The sequence below is a fragment of the Anser anser genome (genome assembly GCF_964211835.1).
Source record: "Anser anser genome assembly, chromosome: 22".
NCBI classification, from domain to species: Eukaryota; Metazoa; Chordata; class Aves; order Anseriformes; family Anatidae; genus Anser; species Anser anser.
The window spans coordinates 8,412,663-8,435,331 of NC_139743.1; the positions used below are offsets into that span (position 1 = coordinate 8,412,663).

The window sequence follows — 22,669 nt, forward strand, 5'->3', positions numbered from 1 at the left end:
TGAATTCTTTTCAATAGGTGGGTTGTAAAGGTGCAAGTCTCCATCTGAGCTGGCATTGCACTTCTGCGTCCTGAATCACGGCACCTTCGTGTACATTTTCTTTTTGTACGTGTACAGTTTCAGCACTTAGGCGTACTCGTTTCGTATCTCATTGGGGCGCCCTGCTGTCAGAGGGAGATGCTCATGGTGCGAAGGGCACGTGGGGCCCAGCAGCATCAGCCTGAGACCGCTGGCTTTGCGGCCCATATTCCCTGGGTGTGTTTTCTGTCAGAGCAGAAACGTGCTCACAAAGCTAGGTGCCAAGTTATACGGATTATAACTTCGTAACTCAGCCCTCCTATTGCCGTCAGCGGTAATTGCTTCGTTTGCGCGGCGCAGCGCAAAGGGGAGCCGAGCGCCTTGGCCCTGCCACTTCTGTCCTGGCGGCACACCGCATTTAGGAGTTGCAGAACTCCAGATTTTTGTCTAAAGCAAAGGAAATTCCTTACAAGGCTTTCACCACGCTTGTTTTAGTCAAATGGTGCATAAATCAGCATGTGCTGATTAGCTGAACCAGCCCTGCTTTCCCATCCATGTATGCGTAGTGCTGAGTGTCGACGTGGTTACTCTGAATAAATAAATGGTCTACTAATAAAGTAAAAAGCTGCTTGAATCTTGTATTGTAATGAAACCACGACAGATACCACTAGGCCTTCCATAGGCCTTTGGTACGTCAGGTCTGTGCTGTTTTCCCCACAAAGGCACGTTTGTGTGGCCTGAAAAGCAATATAAAATGGCTCTCGGCTGTAACGCAGAGTTGCCGTAAGGATAAGCTGAGAAGCTTTTATGGATACTTTCTGAATTTTAATTTTTAGCCTCTGATCTCTTTACAGGCTTGAAATACACTTCACAGGGTGTTCAATATACAGCTCCTTATCTGGAGAAAAGTTTACCTTGATCAGATGAGATTGATTTGAGCCCATCCCTGCAGAGCTGGGGCAGCTGAAGGCGCTCGCCCTTGCAGATGGGATCAGTAAGAAGGACGAGAGCTGCTGGCTCAGGCTTGGGTCACGCATTCAGGCTAAGATACGGGAACAGCAGGCTCTGTTTCAGGCCAAACCATCCAGCGACAACTAAGAAATCAAGTGTGTGTATTTCTGACTAGGCTAACGGAGTTTGCCTGGGCGGTATAAGCAGTTTGTTGAAAGGGACTGAAGATTACTCCTCGGTGTTTTTCAGTGTTTGAAGATTTGTGAATCGTGCAGTGATTAAACAAAATTATATGTTGATTGGCTAGGAAGTGCAGATATCTCTTCACCAGATTTATACTCTTATCTCCTTCGTATAAAAAGGAAGTAAGAGAAACATGAGAAGTCTGCAAGGTTTCTGGTTTTATAAAAGCATTTATATTGTCATATAAGCAACATAACTGAACTGAGTACCAGAGCAGACCTTATGTAAGATTAATGAGCAATTTTCACCAAGTATCAAACCTCTCTGTCCTCCTTTTCAGAATGATGAAGTCCTCTGTACATACAGAAGAAGATGACTTTGTGCCAGAGCTTCAGAGAAGCATCCATCCCCGGGAGAGGCCGGACTGGGAGGAGACTCTCAGCGCTATGGTAAAACACCTTGCTGCGTTTTCTGTGTGCATTATTTTCGGTTCTGAATAACCTACCCTGCTGGCTCTTGTATTTACTAGTTCTGCTTTGATTCTTATTCCCTGAATTTCAAATTTTTAAATGGATTGCACAGTAGTTTCAAGAAGACCAAAATACTTCCCTTCCTCTGGCGCTTTGTCAAGGAGAGAGAGAAGGAGCATGCATAACGCTTCTGCCCTATTAGTATGTGCCCCAAAGCAGGTCTAGTAACCAATTAAAAGGTCCATAATGTCACAACGATTTTCAGTCTGCATTAACCTCTTTTTCAGTAAGATTTTTGAGCATGAAGGGAACTTCTTGTAAGAACATGCTCTTTGAAGCATGCATCACTGTGGAAAAATATGGTTTTAGCAAAACGCTGGCTAAGTCTACAGAAATAAAATGTCAGCCTGAAAGCTTACCTGCCATCACATGGAAAGGAATTGCAGAAAAGCAGCCACAGCAGTGGGCTTCTCATGCCTAATCAAAACGGCACAAGTGGCAGTGGGCCCCAGACAACTGTATCACCCTGATTTGTTTTCTTTTTAAATGAATGAGCAGAGTACCTGCAGTTCCACTTTTCCCAAATCCTCTAGAATTTCCTGAGCTTGGACAGTCGGTTGTTATTTTCTTAGTGGTCAAATAAGGTGGTTTTGTGAAGTTATCTTACCTCGCAGAAGCTTGACCTACCTTGTTTTGATATAGGAGCATCTGGAATTTATATCTTGCTTGTTATTCTCAGATTTTTTTAATTGCCTCATTAGCATACTAAGCTGATGAGGAAATTGCATTCTGCGACAGACCTCGGACAGGGAGAAGGTCTGAATATTTCAGGGTGGGGTCGCTGCTCTTGTGGGGGCAGTCCAGCTGCACGGCTAAAATTACTTACTGAGATGGGAGACCAGTGACAGGTTTTCCCTTGCATCAGATCATGTGGCAGTGGCAGGGCATCAGCCTGGAAAAGCCATATGTTCGCTGCTCCCAGCAGTGCAGCAGCAGCGTGAGAGATGGGCTGGGCTCCGCTGCACTGCAGCACGGCCGCGGCCGTCCGAGCTGTGGGGCTGGCGGCTGCAGAGAAGCCCAGGTGCTGGGCTGCCTGGCTCGCTTCGAAGCTTGGTTACTGGGGGTGAGATCAGAGGCCTTTGTGGATAAAACCCCAACTTTTGGGGATGATATGGGGGGGAGAAAGAATTTTCAGTGTTGGTCAGTAAATATTTGATGTGTGTTCCTTATCCCTTTGGAATTGCAGGGCTGATGAAAAACATTTGGGTTGTTTCACTGCTGTGTTACTGTACGTGGCCGGTGTCCCTAGGACTTTCGTACAGACCTGTGATGACATTCTGTAGTCCTTAATGCATCTTAATGACTATTGTTATTACCAGCAACATTTAATTTGGAAGTGTAAGTTGTTTTGTCGTGGTTTAATGTTAACAGTACAGTGAAACAAAGGACAGTAATTCCATCTTGCTTATCTTGAAACGTAGCAGCAGACACATTCCTTTAGGTTGTCTTCGAAACTTCAGGCGGTAACATAAGGCCCATACTCCTGTAGAAGATCTGAGTAGCAAGTTTTTCTTCATCTAGGAGCGCTGACCTTGTCACATATGCACTTGCGCTTTCTGTAGCACCACCTTTCCGAATAACCTTTAAAAGGAAGGATGCGAGGTACCCTGAGCTTACACAGTGCCCGACAGTGAGAGAGCACGCGTTTCAACCTCACTTTCCTTCAGCGGCTGAACAAACCTTCCAAGGATGTGGTTCAAGTGAATCAATGCTATTCATGAAGCCACAGGAGAACAAGACGAAGGAAGCAAGCAGGACATTCAAAACCCACTGAAACAAGAGTGTTCTTCTGGATGGATTATTTAAAGTTTAAATCACCATTAATATTTGGCTGGTCACGTAAAATAGATGTGGGGTTAAATGTTCATTACACAGCATTCAGGAAATGTGTACCCTCCTTACAAGCCAGGCATTTATTTTAATTGTAAATGAGACAACAAAGTTCAGTTCTGTGTTTTACTGTTTTAAACCCCATGTAATACAATTAAAACATTTTGTTTCAAACTTTATTTTTAGACCAAAAAAACAAAAACAAATAAAAAGAGAACTCAGGCCTCACTAGTGTTTTTCTCTGCTGATATTTTCTCCGCTTGTTGTTCTGCTTGACTCTGTGCTTATCCATAGCTAATTTAGACTTCTTGCAATTGTCACCTCCTAGGTATCTTTTTCCTCTATATGCAGATATTTTTTCCTTCCCTCTGCCTTGGCCAGCAGTTCACATTGGTGCCGCCTGTTCGGGAGCCCTGTCTGTTCTGATCAGCGTTATTCAGGCACCAGCCTCAGAGCATGGTGCTCCTCAGCGCCCTAAAGCCAGGACTCCCGTGCGGATCACTGCTTGACACCGTGGTGTCTGTAACCTCGAGGTGTGTCTCAGGAGTGTGGCTCTCCAATTCAGTCTCCACCTGTAACACAAGTTAGCTGGCATACCTCATTTATTCTGGTGTTTGTTCGTGTGGGTTTTTTTGTTTGTTTTTTGTTTTCCTACTGACGGTTTATAATGCAGGACAGGTTCACCTGCTCCGGCTCGATGCTTTCCCTCTTCTCATCAGGACTGCTGTCCTCACGTACACTGTTGGGTGTTCAACCCCCATAGGTGCACAACGCATAGAAACTCCTGTGCCCGCTGACTGTTGGACGGGTGCACGCACAGGTCGTGCGCTGCTCCGGCAACTTCCTGCAAGACCCTGCAACTGCCGTCAGCGCCAGCCTGCTGAGGAGGGCGGCTGCAGAGCCGACCTCGCTGCAGCAGGCATCCTGGGGAAACGCACAGCTCTGGTGGGGTCAGAACACCCTGAGCTGGAAGGCACCCACGAGGATCGCTGGGTCCAGCTCGTGGAGAGCTGAGCTGAGGAGCTGAGCGTAATTTCGGTCTCTGGCAAACTCCCCGTTGACTGCTGGCGGTTAGGTAACTTCAATTTCTGACAGGAAGAGTTGTTCGCGGAGGAGGTGGCATTCCAAATGTTTTCCTGTTCCTCTTCAACACTGCAGTCCTGGAGAACTTGTGCTACTATATTTGCATTAGGGGGGTATTTTTTTTTAAATTAAGATGGAAATTTAGTCTCACTTTTGTTCACTGAGAGCTCAGTAATTGTTAGAAAATGGTCATTGCGGTCTTGCAAGGTTGCATTTGTGTCTGGCAAACAAATGAGAATTTCTTTTAATGTTATAAAATGCCTGCTTGCAGCTATGACAAAGGGTTAGCCCAGCCTGCCCTCCTTTGTTCCCTACTCATACACAATTTACTCTTGTAGCATTATTGGTAAGGGGGAGATTCTCGAAAAAAAATCCCTTTGGTTGAATGTTTTGTGTTGTTGGTTTTTTTTTTGTTGGTTGTGTTGGTTTTTTTGCTTGTTTTTGTTAAGAGGTACAGATTAACATTTTTTGGTAGTTTTATTGACTGGGGTGATCATTAAGACAATAAAACTGTGAGGCAGTAAGTACCTGTCGCTGAGAAAATAGTAGAATGTGGTTGCAAATCACCTGGGAGTGTTGCACTAAATTCTCTTTCTGTGTACATGTATTTATCTGCATTTGGGGGAAAAAACAAACAAACAAACAAACAAACAACAACAGTGGGAAACAAGATATGTACCCTCTACTTTTTTTCCTTCTGGTTGGCACTTTCATTATAGGGGAAGAAGAGTGGCTTTACGGAACATCTAGCAAAAGCACCAGCTGCCAGCAGTGAAGAAGTTAGAAAACTCCATGTTCTCATAGTGACAAGGGAAGAACGTTCCCTTCGTGTTTCCAGTTGAGCTCTGTGCATTTTCAATAGCTGTTAGCACAAATTCTGAGCATAGGAAAGTCAAACTAAATATTTGCATTAAAAAGAAAAAAAGAATTTCAATAAACGGAATCCATACAAAAAGCAAATGACTGTTAAAGGGTGTGTGGGGGTGTGTGGGTGTGTGTAGTGTATTATTTCATAAGATGTTAGGGAAGGTATTGCTATGGCCCTGCTTTTGCAGGATGTTCTGTCAGGGGAGGTCTTTGTCCTGAAGAGAAGCTGTTCAACCCAGCCAGAAGGGCTGGGGCCATTGCATTGTGCTGGAACAAGAGGCTGTTCCTTTCATTCTGCTAACCATTGATTCATTTTTTAGAACATGTCCTGTTGCACAGCTCTATGCCAGCAATATAAAAATTTAACAGTCCAGGTACCTGCATAAAAGAGATTTAGAGGAGGATAAACAAGAAAATTCAGGTCTGAGATTTGCTGCACAGTGATTTGGTACGGTGAGGCATAGGGCTAGGTAATAAAGGTACTTGTACTTAGGATTTGTGCTTACAGTGTTCCTTTTACTTTGTGGTCCTCTGAATATATTTCGGATGGGTAAAAAACTCTCACTTGCTCATGTTTACTGTGTTAAATGAATCAAATTTCCATTTTCATCATCTGCCTTGTGTCCAGTCAGAAGCTAATATTGACGGGATGCTCTCATTCTAGGGGGTTCAACACTGTCACACTCTGCCTTTTGTTTAAGCGGTGCATCTACTATATTTGTCTTTCTCCTGACCCTGTTAATGCTGAAACTTCTCTCCTTACTCTCGTTCTTCATTGTGCATTCTTGGCAGCCTCAGGTTTGGTCTTTTCCCATAGTGTGCTGCTCACATGCTGTGTGAGTTTCTCAGAGTTGCACAACAAACTTCATTTCTGGTTGGTAGTTGCTTAAGTTGCACACTTCGGGTTTTCTCGTTGCTTGCTCTGGGTAACGGAGGCTGTAAAGGCTTGGGGAAGTTGGACGTGGCTGTGTTGTTCTCTGGTTTCCATTGCTTCCCCTTGTAGACAGCTGGAGACCCAACCGGGTGCAAGGCTTTGTCGCGTGCGGTGGCTTTCATATTCTGCCAGGTGAGTAGTGCTGAGACCAGCAGCAATAGAGCCTGGAAACGTCTGACGCGACAGACAGACCCGTGAGGCTCATTCATTTCTCTCCTGAACTTTGCCTTTGTACATGGTTTTGTACTTTGGGAAAAGGTGATTTATGCATTCACGGTTAGATGAACATACCCAAGTCGTCCCTGCCCTCCCTCTCCCCCCTTTTATCTGCAATATGCTTGGAAGTGCTTATTATTAATTTATATAAGTGCTTTGTTTCCAAAGCCACTTTTTAACAAGAAATAAACTAAAAGTCTTTCTAAATATATAGAGGTCGAACGTCCTCCCATAACATGAATATTAGGTAGGACAGAAACTCTGTTTTTAATAGTTCTGTCATTGTCAGTTAATTCTGGGCACCTGAGTAGCTTCAGTCCTTTGTACTTCTTTGATTGTTTTTTCTATGTTTATCATCTGTACTTTCATCTGTTTTTCTTGTTTGTGGTTTTGCAGAAAGGCAAGTGATTTTCTGTTGAAGATTTGGTTTGTCTGGGTACTTTTGGTGGTTCTCGAAACTTCATAGTAGTTAACAAAATCCCATGCTGTAAAATGTGAGAACCAGACTGAGATGCAACACTGGGCAGACAGACTTTGTAGGAGTTAAATAATAAGACAGCTGCTTGACCACTCCTCAAGGACTGCTGTATTTTGTGTCAACCCCCATTTATTAATTTATTAATATTAGCCCCGCTGTTTCTCTCATGTCTCAGCCTCCAAGTCCCACCGCGCTGCTGGCCTGCCGCGTAACCTTCACACACGCCGGTTTTCTCAGTTTGGAAAACGCAGTCGATGACAGTGACTTTGTAAAATGCTTGTGAGCTGTAGGGATGAAAAGCCGTATTTGAGCCAAGTAATATTGCAGCATATGGATTTTCTAATGTTTCTCTGAGCCAGTTATGTTACTGTCGAGGAAAGGAGCATCTTTCCTTGTCGGGCACTGAAAAGTGCTGTTTCTATGCTAGGAGAAATGAAGTTGTGAAAAAAACTTTAGATAAGGTTTCTCACACAAACCTACAAAACAGCTGTCCTCAGCCTGTCATTAACTTGAGCATATTTTGGTATTTTTACTTAATATTGCGTTTCCCTTATGTTGCTGACCATCTGACTTCCTCTCAGCATCTCTTTATGATCCTGGAGGTTGCAGCGCTCGGCACAATCTGCTCCAGCCTCGCCCCTCGGCAGCCCTCTGTGCTCACAGCCGTGCACGCACGCTCGATCCCATTGCCTTTCGTCTAAATTTTGTGGGGAAGCAGGATTACAGGAGTGAAAATAAATATAAAATGTTTTAAATATAAGACTCGTTATTCACGCACCCTTTTAAAACCGCGCTGTCCCAGGAAGATACCGCCTGAAGCTGCCTGAAGCTGGCCGGCAGACCTGTGAGATAAGGTGAACGTACTGACTGCACAGCTAGAAATGGGATTTCTTTTTTATATATCTGCTTCTGAACAAGGCTGTTTTTTTCTGCAGAGTGTGCACTTCTTTCAGAGAAGGTCTGGAACTTTCAAAGCCCCTAAAGCTGCGGTAGGTTTATTTCCTGGGAGATCTCTCTCTGTAGTTCCCCGAGCAGGATCCAGGTGATCGTTCCTTCGTTCAAATGTCTGCAGGGCTTCGCTCGTGAGTAGATCACTGCTGACGGTGTCCACGCGTTCCTCACCCTGAGGGTGCCAGCCTTTCCGCCCTGGTGCACCTCTAAGCAGTCGCTTTTGGGGTCTAGAGGTACGGTTAGTAATGAGGTTATTGAGAAGATAACCTCCGTGTCCCCCAGTGTCCCCTAGTTTATAACCAGGTTGCCTAGAAAAGGGGTGATGTAGAAATCTCCAAATTGCTGATCAGAAGCCATTGAGAATCCTTGAATTTGGCAAATGAGTAAATGAACAAGCAGACGGACAGTTGGCAGGTGGTACGCAGCATCCTTTTTGCCTTGTGCTGGTAGAATTTCCTTGGAGAAAAATAGAAGCCTGCAAATGTTTTAGAAAGGTACAGGGGTTAGGCGCTGTCTGTATGAAGTCCCTGCAATGATCCCAGCTCTTACATCTGTTCAGATGGATTCTGAGGCCTGGAGTGTTTCCAGTGTTTGATACTGGGTAAGGAAACATGCTGTGGTTTGTGAGGGTAACAAGTACTTTTTAATGAGACCTGAATATATCACTCTTAAATCTGGGACAGGAGTGACGAGAAAACTAATTTTAAATGCGATTTATAAAAGTGTGTAGAGATTAATGGATTGTAAAGAAAGATTTCCCTCTCTGTAGAGCCGGGTTTGTTTCTCATTCTTTGTAGAGCGCTTCGCCCAGTGCTGCCCCAGATCTCGTCTGTGACTTCTGCAAGAATACATGCGCAGAATAGGAGTAGCTAGGGTTTCTTTTTTTTGTTTGTTTCTTTTCATTTTTGTTTTGTTTTATTTTACTTTTAATTGAAGACATCAGGCATGTTTCTGAGGATGTCAGTCCTGACCAAGCCAAGATGAATACTTCCAGGAACTGTGTAAAAGCCTGAAGAACAAGGCAGTGCGGTAAACCCGCTTGTTTGGCACCGTCTGCAATGGTGATTTCCAAAAAGGTGGTTTACTGAAATGGTGTCATTTCTGCAACTGAGATACATGGATACGGTACCCTGCGACATGTCAGAGCTGACATTTGGGATTTTCTATTCCAGTGGCTTGCAGCCGTTTGTGTGCTCTGTATACGTATGAACCAGCACCAGAATTTCACAGCTGGGTATCTGGCTGTGAGCTGTTCACTGGTGTGCAGGCAGTTGCCTTAGCCTGATCCTGTTTTACAGGGGGTGAATGCTGTGGGCTTCTTTGGAAAAAAGAAGAGCACTGTTGAACTCTGCCAACCTGTAGGCTCTTTTTAAAAGCCAAGAGTTTGAAGCTTTTGAGGGTAGGGGTGTGTTTCAGCAGATATGAAGGTGAAATTCTGCTTTTTCCGTTTTTGTTTGTTTGTTTGTTTTTTGTTTTGTTTTTGAATGGCGTGGACATTTCACTGGGACTGGGCTTTAGATACGTACTCACCTAGATGCTCCAACACCTGGCTTCTGGCTCTCCACCTTAGGAGTCATTGCGTTACTTGCATGTAGTGGAAAATGTTACCCTGAGGTTCGGACGTTAGCTGTGTGCTGATGCAGCAGCACCTCTCCTACCCAGCACTCCGATAATCTGCAGCACTTCGACGCGAATCGCGGTGCTCACCATGCGTAGCAGTGGGGGCACAGGCTGCCCTTTGTACCAGGGTAACGATGGGGCAGAAGTGGGGTTTCAGACGGCGTGGGACCGTCACCAGCACAGGCCTCGACAGAGACAAACGTTCCGTGCAGCACACCGAGCGGCCACTGGGCTGTAATAATATTTTGGTCCAAACAGTTCTGGTCTGGCATCAGACCAACAACCTACATTTCGTTTTCAATTCACATAACTCGTTTCCCTTATTATTGCTGCATGAATCAAATGTTTTTTGCCTTGGGAAGCTTTTGGCAAGGTGTCCCCTTGTTGCATATGGTCCTTTCCCTCCCTCCCTCTTGGTTGGAGAGCCATTTCCCTTCCACAGGCTAGCTCCCAGCGTGAGGCTCCCTGGGAATCTTTAAGAATTGGGACAATCACTTAATTGGCACGTTGGCTTCCATTTGAGTTTGCCAATTAAATGAGTTCAATTAAACCAGAATGGATACTGTATTTTTGGCAGTAAGTACTAATTTATAGCAATCATTTAATTTTTGTTGGTGATGCTATAGAAGCAATTGTTTCCAGTTATGTTTACTCTGGTTTACAGTGTGTACAGTCTTGCAGTACAGTGCTGATCTGGGAGAAAAAATCACAATTTCTAAATTTCTGTTTTAAAATTTGGTGTATGCAGCAGTTAGCGAAAAAAAAAGAGTGATATAAAATTTGCTAAGGTTGGATCAGTAAAGTTTACTGGTCGCCGTGTCCACCAGTTTGAATGCACCCTGCTTCTGCATTTTGCACGTCTGTTTATTTCAAAGTTAATCCAATGTGCATCCGTAAATAGAGTCTTGCTAAGTGAAACATTTGGGTCGTGTATTCACACACTACCACCTGTACTTCCTCTTAGTCGTGGAGGGTAATGGCAATGAAGAAGACAAAGGTGGCACTGGGGTGTGCTAGCTAATTTTTTGAATGCTCCCAGCAGCCCTCTGCCAAATTGCATACGTGTAGGAAGGGATAAAATGCATTAATGCACGTTAAGCACTTACGTCTGGGTTTACTAAGGCACTGGGGAGCCCCAGCACCCCTGCTAATCGTGCCCTGTGTAGACGGCCGTGCTCGGTGGCGTGTGTGGTGTCAGTAGCGGCTGCGTGGCAATGGAGGCCAGCTTCGCTTGGGCTGTGAATGACCGGCCTGAATTTCCTGGGTTTTAGGTAGTTGAATTTCAGTTTCAGGTGGTTTCACATCCCCATATCTTTTATAATTATCACCAGTTTTCTGGTGGATCGGGCTCGGCCGGCTTGTCTTGCGGTGGCAGTGTGCTGGTGATGCTCTGCCGGTTGCTGTGGTGATGCCGATGTAATTAGTCCTGCAATCAGTCTGTGCATCCCCCATTGCGGTGCTGGGAGGACGCACGAGGTGAGCTCTGAAGGCTGGGTTATGCTGTCATGACCCTCCGCCTCTTTTCCTCCCACCCAATTCCAAAGATGATCTCTTTTTACACATTTTGTTGTTGCAATGTAAGAAATGCCACATTTGTTTGAAAAGTACTTATTTAGGGGGATAAAACTTATAATTTATTTACCTGTCAATCACTTTTCCCTGTTTTTTTTTTTCTGCTCTAAAATGAGACGAAACATGCAGGAAGGGAAAGGAGTTTCTTATTTATACTTGTGGTTTTTTTAAGTCGGTATTCATTGCTTCCCAATTACCACAACGTGAAAAAAGACGGACCAGGTTTGAGCTGCTGTCAGCAGATCGCTCAGCAGCCCCCCTCCGTTCCCCAGCCCCGGCTTAGCTCCAGGAGACTGACAAAAACCTGTCAGCACATGGCTGCTCTTGCTAAAGGCTGTGGGCAACCCTACGATTCAGCCTTCTTCGTTATACGGCGATGAATTACTCCCTGAAAATTGGTAATCTTTAGCCTGATTTTTGAACTCGTTCCTTGCTTTCTTCGCTTTGAGGTCACTGCAAGAAGGTTTGTGATAGATGCTGCAGGCCTTGCTTTTTCCATTGAGTGTGGCTTTCAGGATTTTGTCACCCTAGCAGCGAGTGTGTCTCGTTCAGTTAATTTTCCTCAGCTGGTGTTGTGGGATCCAGACGCTTGTGGCTGTGACCGGGTTGTGTGAGGGTGCGCGGCCTCCCAGCAGTCGGCACCAGGGCTGGCTTGTGTAGCTGCAGGCTGAAATTCACCACGGTTCTGCATAGCAGCAGCAAGTTACCAACTCCAGGGTGTCCTTTTGGGGCTGGATGTGGTGCTCAGTGGGCTCAGAGAGTCCCAAGGCCTCTCTTTGGTCCCGCCTGCCAGGCTGCGGGGGTCCGCCTCGGGACGGTTGTGGTGAGCGAGTTCCTGGGATGAAGTGCTGGGAAGGGGATCACTGCGATAATCTCGTTTAAAAATAATCCCCCGCCACGAAGTTTAGTTTTCCTCTTGCTTTTTAGTCCGTATTGTTCGGGATTGTAACCACTAAAATAGTTGCTGCAACGCAAGGAAGTGGGAGAGAGTAGCCAGGGGCTGAAGGATTGGGGCTGGAGTTTAAAAATGTGGCTTTGCCTCTTCAAGCCGGGCTACCACGAAACTCTGCCCTCGGTGGCGGTGCTCCTGGTGCGCCTTCTCCTCTGGGCAGTGTAAAAGAAGGGGAGCTTTAGGGCCTGCGTGTTCTTGATGTGCTCTGCGGCCTGTACTGCCAGCAACTGCTTTCAGCTTGAAAGCGTCTGAAGTTGCTCTTCGGCGTGGTTTCAGAACCCAAAATGTTAACTGTTGCTTCTTGCTTTGTGGCACAACCTTTTCCCCGGTATTTGTGTGTGGTGAGGGGGCTGCCGTCGGTTCCCCAGGCTGAAGGGCAGCGGTGTGCTCCAGCGGTGTGCTCCTGTAGGGATGTCTGCCGGCTTCGTCACGCTTCTGGTCTCTGGGTGTGTTCCTATACCTGCCTCTTGTTTTTTTCTTAAGCATTGACCCTGAAGGAAGAAACCCCTCCTTGTTAGCTAATAATTTGATGAATGCAGTCTGACATCCTTGGGGGCGAGGATTCTCACCAGCACCTCCTGCTGAATTCCTGCTCGGTGCCGTGAGCAGGACATCGCCGCTCACCTTCCCGGCTTTCCTGATCGGAAGCAAATGCTCTTGTAGGCGATGCCACGTCTCAGTCTGACCTCCCCGAGTGACACGGGGCCTTGCTGGAGCCCACTGTCACCTGGGGTCTGCCAGCATCGTCCCTCGGCACCCTCACCCCGCCGGAGAAGCGGCCACAGCAGGGCCACCTTCCCTGGTGGCACTCGAGCACGGCTGACGAACTGACTTCTGCTCTGCTGCCCAGAAGTTGACGGCTGGCTTAGGGGATAAATGGCACGCTACAAATAAACCCATTCCTCACGTTACTGTGTTATTAGAAGGGTTTGCAGAATGAACATATCGTATACCAGGCGTGTGTTTTATGCTCTTGGAACCAGCTCTTCTTATGAACTGAGCCCAGGTTGGCTTGGTTTACAAGCATAAACACAAATTCACGTTAACTCTATGGACCCGGTGATATATTGGGGTTAAATGTCAGGCTGCTGTTTTTTCTGCCTTCCCAGTCTTTCTCCCACCGCAGTGGGAAAGTTCTTTGGTTCCTAAGCGGATTTATACCTATAGCATAATGTAACATAGCCTTGTTATTTGCACAATCACTGAATATGGTCAGGGGACTTACCAGAGTGGCATTTGCTACTTTCAGCCTGACTTAATCTCTGTAGTTTTTTGTGCTATGAGAAATTGCATTCTGGCATAACAACCCAAGGCCCCACTGGTCCTTGTGTAACTAAGCCATGATTAGGATCCTTCCTCCCCCTGTGAAACAATAGACTGCAGAAATTGTGCATCAAGCAGGGGTGAGGGATTTGGGGGTTGGTTTTTTTTTCAGCCAACAAGGAACTGGAATCAAAGCATTGTGCTCGTTGGATGTTCTGTTTTCTCTGGCTTTCTTCTAAAATTTATTTTGTAAGCTGTACAGAAGAAGGACTCTAACCCTGGCTGCCTTTCCCACGCATATTGTATGTGGGATTTTTGTTCTTAAAGAAAGTACATTCCTTAGCCAGCGTACCATTATGTGGGGCTCTGTACTGTACCACTGCAGCTCCCCGGGCTGAAACCTTTGTGAATGGTAATAAGGGGCTCACTGCTGCTCGCTATAGAGTGTCAAGGCCAAACTTACAGCTCGCAGGTAGTTATCATGCTAATGCTGTCCTCAGCGGCTAACCATTCATTTTTGCTTGGTGCATCCATTTTTGCTTGGCGCATGCCATTTTCTGAAACAAACAGTAGCTATGAAAGAGAACACCAGCGTAGGGCTGCTTTGCTGGCACTAACTGCCCTTTGGGTGCACATCATTCATCCGCAGAGTCTGTGCCCGTCCGTGCCTCTTTTTAAGGCCCACTTGGGAAACCCTGGTGTGACACAAAATCGGCCTGCTTTGCGGAGGTGAGTTTTGTTCGCAGTGGCAATAGTCCTGCCCAGGGAGGTTGGTGCTGCTGCCAAGTCGCTTACTCGGTGTCTTGGATTCCATTTACCAAATTAGCTGTTTCACGTGTGGGCTGGGGATGGTTGGACCCACATATCTGTGAGCTAGCAAACTTCATGTGAAAAACCAGTAGATGAATGGTTAAGAATTCGTGCTTTGTTCAATCCAGGCCGATCCTTTAAACTATGGTAAATGGATGCCCTGGACTAACTCCACTGTAATGCTCAAGCTCAGGAATGAGAGGTTTCCCTTAATTTGCCAGCTCGTGGCAATGCTTAAAAGTTTTTTCTTATTTTTTCCCCTTTGGAGGGAAAATGTTGGGAACAGAAAAAACACATCCTGTGTGGTCTTGTGAAAGAGAAGAATTCACTGTTAACCGTGCCATGCAATAAGTGCTGGCTAGAACAATTCAGCATTGACAGGGAATGTGGAAAATGGAATTAAATGTCCTAAACTCAAAAAAAAAATGATACACATTAAAGTATCTTCTTGATTGAATGCAGCTTTCTTAAATGTGGGATTCAGAATGTGCCCAGCCGGTATTCAGAGTTTCCCTGCTGGTAACACTTGTCATTCCTTCACTGGCTTTCCTCTATCACATTCCTCCTTTGCCAGGAGACTTTAAAGGCACCCCTAGCAGGGTAACTGTTTCTCCACACACTACAGTCCCCAAGCTGAGAGCTAAATTAAAATCTCTGTGCTACCTCTAATTACTCCAGCAGCTCTGACCTTGAGCTATGCCTGCACAGAAGCCAGTCCTGCAGCTCCCCTCCGGCACGGCAGAAAGGGTTTTTCATTTATCCTTGCAGCCAGGTGAGGAGCTAAGTGATGATGTTAATTAAAAAATAAAAACAAAAAAATATATAGAGAAAAATTGTAAAAATGTCATCTTTCTCATTCTGAAAACCACCTTTGCGCCCTTGTGTTGGCACTCAGGTTGCTGCCATCCATCCCAGCACGCTGGGCCCAGTTCGTGATGCCGTGCGAGGACACAGGTGGGTACGCGGCCCCCTTGGCTGTGGGAGCAGGGGCTGCCCTTGGCTGTCAGCTGTGTGCAGGCTCCGGGCGGTTATTAAATGTGCCGGTGCTGCGCTCTGTTGATCAGACTGTGAATAGCACGGATGCTAATTCTTAAGGTCAGCTGGGAAGTGTAGCGTCTGGAAGGTATTTCTTTTCTTTTTTTTTGCTTCTTCAGTAAAACTGCTTTAGTATAACGGGCAGATATTTTTGTTTAAGGTGACGTTGTCAGACCTGTGCGCACAAACCAGGTGCTTATTCACTTTAAATGTGTCCAAATATCTTAAGCAGTTCTGGAAGACTTAGCTGCAGCGTGTTAAAGCTGCTTGCAGTGACATGAACGTCCTGCATGAAGTCACTTAGGAAGTACCTGCATCCACTAAATGAGTCGTCAGAGAATTTTTGTATGAGAGCTTGGCAAATACTTGTATTTCCGTCACACTGCCACTGTACCACTGACGTTTTTTGATGAATGTTGTATCTTCATCAATTGCTGTACGTTTCTTCCATCCAAAAAAGCGACCCAGTTACAGGCTTCCTGGGCTCAGGTACATTTTAATCCTTTTAGGGATAATGCTCGGGCAGATGAAAGCTGCAGAATTGGGGCCTTTCATTTGGAGTTATTTCTAACAGCTTGGACATGGGGATTTTAGGTATAGTGAAAGTATTTTGTCTTTGCTTTGTTGATTTATTTTCTGTGCAGAACCAAGGTTGTTATTCTTGGCTAGTCCTGTGTGGAGGCTGGAGCTGGACTGGATGACCCTGGCGGGTCCCTTCCTATTTGGGATATGGTGTGATTTGATAATCCTGTAAGCAAGGAAACTTTCTCTCCCTGGAGTATGTTAGCGGCTGCGGAGGCTGAGACGAACCGTCTTTCTTCTTCCACCCTGCTTCGGGCTCACTCCTGAACAGCGATCGGTAACGGCAGGGCAGCGCTCGTGGAGCCATCATCCTGTAACCTCCTCGTGACAGGAGACGTGTGTAGGACGGCTTCTTTATAATGCTGCAAAGTAAGCTCTGCAGAAGAGCCGATGCCTGCGTGCAGCTAGCCGGTGCCCAAGGCTGAGAACAGCCGGCGATGCCCCTGGGGGTCAGCGCCCTGCCAGGCACCGAGGGGGGACCCGGGCGGCCTCCGTCGCGCACGGGGAGCACCCCCTGCTCCCCACAGAGCAGGGGCTTCCTGAAGGAACCTCTCTGCCTCCTGCTGTTCTTCGGTGACGTGAAGCTCCAACGCAGCTTGTCTTCTTGGAAAGCTCCGGTGATGGCTTTTTGGTTTGGGTTGGGTTTAGAAAGAAAATCAAGGGGAAATGGGAATGATGTAAAGGAAAGACTGTCATGGAAACCAGGCAGCGTTTTGAATCCGCTATCCCATTTTTAGCAACGAGGCCGTGTGCCGAAGGAATCCAGAACAATCTGGTCTCCTTAAGCTGGTTCGGGTGAGAGACTAATGATAGGAAGACGCATAAATGTTCCTGCCTGCCTAATATTTATTCTTACTTTGTGTTAACCTTGGCTACGAGCAAACTTCCCCCCTCAGAAATCCCACTTGGATCCCGCAGCCTGGCTCAGGCCTCGAGTTGTGCCGGTCACTGCGTGTGGTGCGTCCCCAGGGCGGCGCCGGGAGTTTGGGGTCCGCGCTCCCTGCAGGAGGGCTCCCACCCCCTGCCCTCGGGTCGCCCAGGGCTGCAGCCCACCCGGTGTGTCACTGCCTGGAAGAGGTCTGCTCTCGTGTCCTTCTGTTGTAGGATCGTGGCCTGGGGCTGCCCTCCAAACTCTGCACAGAGCTAGCGAGGATGCAGGTGCATGGTTATCACGAGAGAGAGGCAGCTGGGGAGGGGGGGATTGTGGAAATCGTGGCGCTGTTGAAAACCATTTTACCAGTTATGCAGGATCCTTGGAGCCTGGTGAGGTCCCACCCTTTCTTCTCTTCTTGTGCCTCCCAGTGCAGGTCTGCGGCAATGGGTTTGCCTAGGTTCAGTGTTTCCCCCGTTCCTACCAAGGCAGAACCTGTGTCACATCTTGTTTGATGGACCGCTTTCTTCAATTTTTTACGTGTATTCGAATTGTGTTATGTTTCTGGAAGTGAGGGAAAAGGATTGACATGCTTTCTGGTAAAGTCAATCAGACTTTTAGGAGAAAATCCCTTCATGTTACGCTGTGCAGTTGTCAGATATAAATTATTTGTGACTTAAAGTTTTGTGCTAGAGAGCGCAAAGCTGAAGTTTTCCAAATCGTGCCTATAAAAGCCCAAAAAGTTCAAACTTGGATGCCTACGGCTCATCACCCTGGTTTGTGACAGCTCTCACATTCCCAGGAGGTTTAACAGCAACGCTTGAAACTGCCCCGAGTGCCGCAGGTGCTTCGGGGACCTCCTGCAGTCAAACAGCTGGGGTGACCTGAAACTGAAACGGCCGTCCGTCAGAAGGGTGGGACGGACAGACAGACAGGCGTCCTCCCGAAATTGCTTAAACTCGTTAGTGATGCCTGCTTGCCTCACAGTTGATGTTGGTGTCCGTTACAAAACACTGAAGATCTCAAATGTTGTCCCAGGTGTTACTGAAGTGGTGCAGTCCCTGAGCAGGCCTGCGGTAGGAGGATGCCTGGGTTCGGGGGAAGCTGGTGGAGCGTGGTGGGGCTGAGAAGCTTCGAGCGTAAGAGGACTGTGGATGGAGTCAACAGGCTGCGTTCTGGATCACGTCCTCATTTGTTTACCAAGTTTGGACCAAAGCAGATTGATTGATGCAGCAGTGACATTAAGCTGTGAAAATTGGACTGAATAATTTGCATGAACAGATTTGCTCTGCAATTACTAGGTTTCCACAGAAGAGTGATGCATGGAAAACAAGGAAGTGAGAAGCAACTGATGATGTTAGCTAGCTAATTTTCAGATGTAAGTAATTCAGCTGTTTCAAAATGATTTAAAAAGTTAAATGACTGCGACACAAAACACAAAAGACGACAAATCTCATTTTGGAGTGTTCTGTTTGTATTTTGAGAGAAAGGTAATCTAGGGTGACGTTTTGCATGCCAGGTTTTGGATCGAAACAAGTACAAACTAACGGTGAATAAAGCGTGCTTTTCTGTAGCTCTGTATCTGTGATTTAGAGGGAAAGTAGCTGCGTTTCATTTTGGAGCAATACGGTTTATAAAATCGCACGAAATTTCTGTCTTCATTATCTAATCGCCGAGTTTTTTCCGGTGTTCGCACCTCATACTGAAGATTTTGGCTTACACAAGATCACCGTTCTGCCCGTTTTCCTCAGCCGTGAGTTCTGGGAGATGACGTCCTGCGGCAGAGTCCTGAGAGCTCAAATCTAATTGGAACGGCACCCGCAGCTAATGAGTGTGCCGCATCTCATTGTGGTCCCTGTCAATGGACGCGTGCTGCTGGAAAGGGGAGAGGCGGATATCTCCTTCCAGCAGGATTGGACAGAACTCAATCGGGAAGGAGAGGATAATACCACTTTTTAAAAGAAATGCTGGCATTTAAGTCTCCCGGAGGTGTGAGTTTTGCCTACGCTGCTTTGAGTCAGATCCAGGGTAGTCTCTGCCCACTGCTGCAAACTGGCTTGCAGCCCACGTTTTTCTGTCAGATTTGTTTAACCATTTTTATATCCCACCAGCTTCTACTGCTGATGGAGAAGAAAAATTATTTTTCTTCCTACAAAAATTCTGTTCCTTAGAAAATTAAGGCAAGCGCATCCAGCTTTGCCAAAAAGCAGCTTACAGGAATGGCACATTTATTATTGTAATTACTTATTTTCTTATGTAAAGGACCTGTAAGGTTTATTAGATTGGTGATCCTCTTAATGCTGAAATTCACAGTGAGACTCTCAAGTGTCCTATTACACACTGAAGCAATTGTGTGCTTAATAACAGTCAGTCAGCCCAGGAAGGGTTTATTTAAGGATGTAAATGTTGTCCTTGTTTTCCTTCAGTGCGTGGGCGCGCATGTTCTGCACAGCTGCGGGACAGCGGAGCTGAAACATTGCTTCTCTTCAGGGCTGCGACGGGCACAGGTGGGAGAGCGAGCATCCTCACCTCGAACTTGTCCGAGATGTCGGAAGGGGACAGCGTGGCCAGCGCTGTTGCAGCATCGCTTTTCTGAGGAGTTTGGCTCAGAGGGGAGACCTTGCGCTCTACTCAAGTCCTGCCTAGGCGCAGCGGTGCTGCCGAACGAACGCAGGTGTCTGCAGTGCATGCCTGCACCTGAGCCAGGGCCACCCTGGATTCCCTCTGTCAGGGCAGAAGTAGATACTCCTGCAGCTCCTAGTTGCTTTTTCCTAATCTAGGAAAAGAAAAAAAATCTATTCCTGACCCAAAGTGCCTGCGTATCTCTAGTGACTATAAAGGCAGCCTTGGGAAGATAAGACAGTTGTAGCTGCGTCCCTTGCACATGTTTGAAGTTAAATGCGATGAATCGCTCTCTCTAGCTCTGTTGCTGTTAGTCAATGAATATGGGAATGGTTTTGACTTACTTCAGCTCTCTGTGATGTGGTGAAGCACATGTAAATTTGACCCAGGTCAAGCTAAAAGGAGAGCTTCAGGGAGGGCAGTAAGAGCTTCTCCCATTGTTCGCCCTGGACGAGGGCAGCCAGCCTGAACTGCGGTTGTCTGACCCTGAGGTCTGGGGGCGAGGACCGCGTTGTGCCCACAGCTGGCACTGCGGCGTGCAGCTGTGCTGTGCTGTCCAGCAGCCTGCCCGCTGATGGTCTGTGTTCACAGACCCTTGGTGGGCAGGGTGAGAGGCACTGGCACTGATCTTCGGCATCAGAGAAGTCTGATCGCTCCTGTCATTCGGAAATGAGTTTCCTGTAATACCTACTTGTTCTGGGCCTCCAAGAGAGGGAATTGTGAGGTGACTCTCCTTCTTGCTTGAGCATTCATTATTCTGGACGTTATTCGTGTTTCGCACTGCATTGTACAAAGCAGAAAAACAGCCTTCTGTGATCTGTCCTGTGCTCGTTCAGCTGGTCTCATCCCTGCCACTAATGAGCCAACATCAAGGACCGTATTTTTCTCCTCTTGCTCTGTGAAGCCTGTGCTGATCTCCTGGTTTGATCACTGGCTCCCTTTGTGAAAACCTGACCTAAAATCCCTGTTCCCTAGAGCTTGGGGCCTGCAGCAGCGCAGCGAGAGGAGCGCGAGGTGCTCGTGTTCCACCCGGGGTGCCGAGTGCCCGCCCAGCACGGCTCACGGCTCGTGGAGGAGCAGCTGGAGGAGGGAGAGGGTGGCAAAGTGTGACAAAACAAATGAAAAAAAGAGAGTGCGGAGTTGTGGCCTCACCAAAGTAAATGAATTCTGATGAATTTTAATACGTTCGTGCACTTATTCCAGTAGTTTCAAATACCTTTTTTGAAAGCTCACCTCCCACATATGAGCAGCTCTGTTATTACCTTGATTTTCTGCCGCATGAGCTATCCAGCTTCTTCCACTGCCTGAACGCTGCACAGATGTTTGGAAAATTGGGTACTTGAGGAGGAGTCCAAGGAGGGAGTTTAGGAACGTGTTACACACCTACGTCTGAAAATCTCTTCTTTAGAAACCAGAAGAAGTAATTAATAAAATGCTGGATCTCTGGAGTTATTAGTAAGGCCCTACAAAGCAGTTGAGGAAGAGATAATCATATACTAAGTTATACCCTAGTTTCAGTTTTCTTTTTCTTCCATGTTTAAAAGGCAGAAGTATAGCTTCTACCACAAATGAAGTTTGAGCTAGGGCCACAGCATGCAATCAAGTTTTAAGTTCTTTTTATTCATTTATTTTTGTTTGTTTTGCAGGCAAGAGGTGCGGACATCCCTGACATTCCAGGGGAGTTGCCGCTTCGGACTTGTGGCAGCACAGCAAGTATGAAAGTGAAGAATGTGAAAAAGTAAGAGCACTGTTCTTTGATTTTCCTGTATTTGTTGGGCTTCAAGTTTTGATATCCTGGATTTTAGCTGTTGTGCTGGAATATAGCTAGGGCATTCAGCAACCATTTTTGTTAATGTCTTCATCAGAGCAACCAAAATCATAGAATCATTTAGGTTGGAAAGACCTCTAAGATCATCTAGTCCAACCAGTAATCCATCCAAACAAAGTAAATTATAGTTAGTGTGGTCTCAAACTGGGGACATCAGAGGTTTTGTTAGGTCTCTTGCCCATTTTGTGCCATATAAGCAAAGCCTGTTTAAGTTCTGAACCTCACAGTTACTGTATTTTTAAACTTTTGTGATTTCTCCCGAAACCAATTCATTTAAATATATATATGTAGGGTGGCCTATATATTTTTTTTATTTGTGTTTTGCTCTTTTTCTTTTTTTACATTCTGCCCTGTTCCTCTTTACTGAGTGGGTTTTGCACAATTTTTCTTTTTTAGGGGTATTTTTTACTTCTCTGGTTTCCCAGATTTTTTTTTTCTGTAAGCTTAGGCTCTTTTTCTCTCTCTTTCACACTCTCCTGGATAATGTAAACCAGCTTACTATGTTTGTAGCTAAGGTTTCAAACCCCTAACCTGTAAAGAGGTTCAAAATTAATTGATATTACTTGACTTGTCTTTGCTAAGAGTGCTGACTTGAGGTCCAGAACTCCCTGATATTGATTGATCTGTGCATTCAGATCACCCCTCTGTGGTGCTCTGATGCTGCAAGGGAAATGGCTCTTTGTTCTAGTGCTGAGCAGCCAGATGCTGTATCTCACTTCCCACTTGTATTCCCGTGGGAAGAGAGAGCTAGATAATGACAATCTCATTGGCTCACCACCAGAAATATCTATAGGAGTCTATAATAGCTTCAGCAGAAGCGAGAGCATGTTGCAGAGCCAGAGGATCTCCCCGTCAGCCATCACTGTAGCTGGAGACACTTGGGAATAATTATGCCTCACTTTTGAATTTTAAAAAGGCAAAGGATAAATAGCGTTTGTTCTGCACCCTCAGATACATCAACCCGGGACTGATGGGCTGTGATGCCTTTCACAGGTAAAGTTCTACTTTCCTATGTGTCTCGTGTAAGGCTGTTTATTTGCACTGCAAAAATGCATTTGTAAAGGTAGAGCGGCTTGTCCCTGCGCCATTTCTTAAAGATGTGGGCCTTGGTGTTGATGAATTGCCACACAGCTCTTTAAGGATGCAATGATAAAAGCCACTTTGCAATTTAGTTTTCCTTCCTCACTCAGTTCCTTTCTCCACTGTTTCGGTGCATCGCATCACCAAACCCCTCTGTTCCCTCGGCTTTGGGTTGAGAAGCTCCTTATTATTTTATATGAGTAACTGCATTTTATAACAGTGCTTGCTGCTGAGCATGGTGTCAGTGATCTGCATCTTATGGTGTGCTTTTGATGTGCTTCAGGTTATCCTTTACAAAAGGTCATTTCCCGAAGATGGCTGAATGCGCGCATTTCCATTACGAAAACGTGGACTTTGGCAACATACAGGTGAGTTTCAGATTTCTTTTTCATA

General features: G+C 46.2%; 1 protein-coding gene across 7 annotated transcripts in view; it reads left to right on the top strand.

Moving 5' to 3' along the window:
- ARHGAP32 (Rho GTPase activating protein 32) overlaps positions 1-22,669 on the top strand; it is a 259,764-nt gene that overhangs the window by 99,772 nt on the left and 137,323 nt on the right. For 5 of the 7 annotated variants that reach the window (XM_083808087.1, XM_083808088.1, XM_083808089.1 and 2 more), the window contains 4 exons: positions 1,493-1,601; positions 21,015-21,106; positions 22,148-22,189; positions 22,560-22,644. In XM_083808087.1, the coding sequence (XP_083664213.1) occupies positions 1,493-1,601; positions 21,015-21,106; positions 22,148-22,189; positions 22,560-22,644 (328 nt within the window). The remainder of the gene's footprint in view (positions 1-1,492; positions 1,602-21,014; positions 21,107-22,147; positions 22,190-22,559; positions 22,645-22,669) is intronic. The other 2 variants (XM_083808093.1, XM_083808092.1) reach the window with 1 other exon arrangement.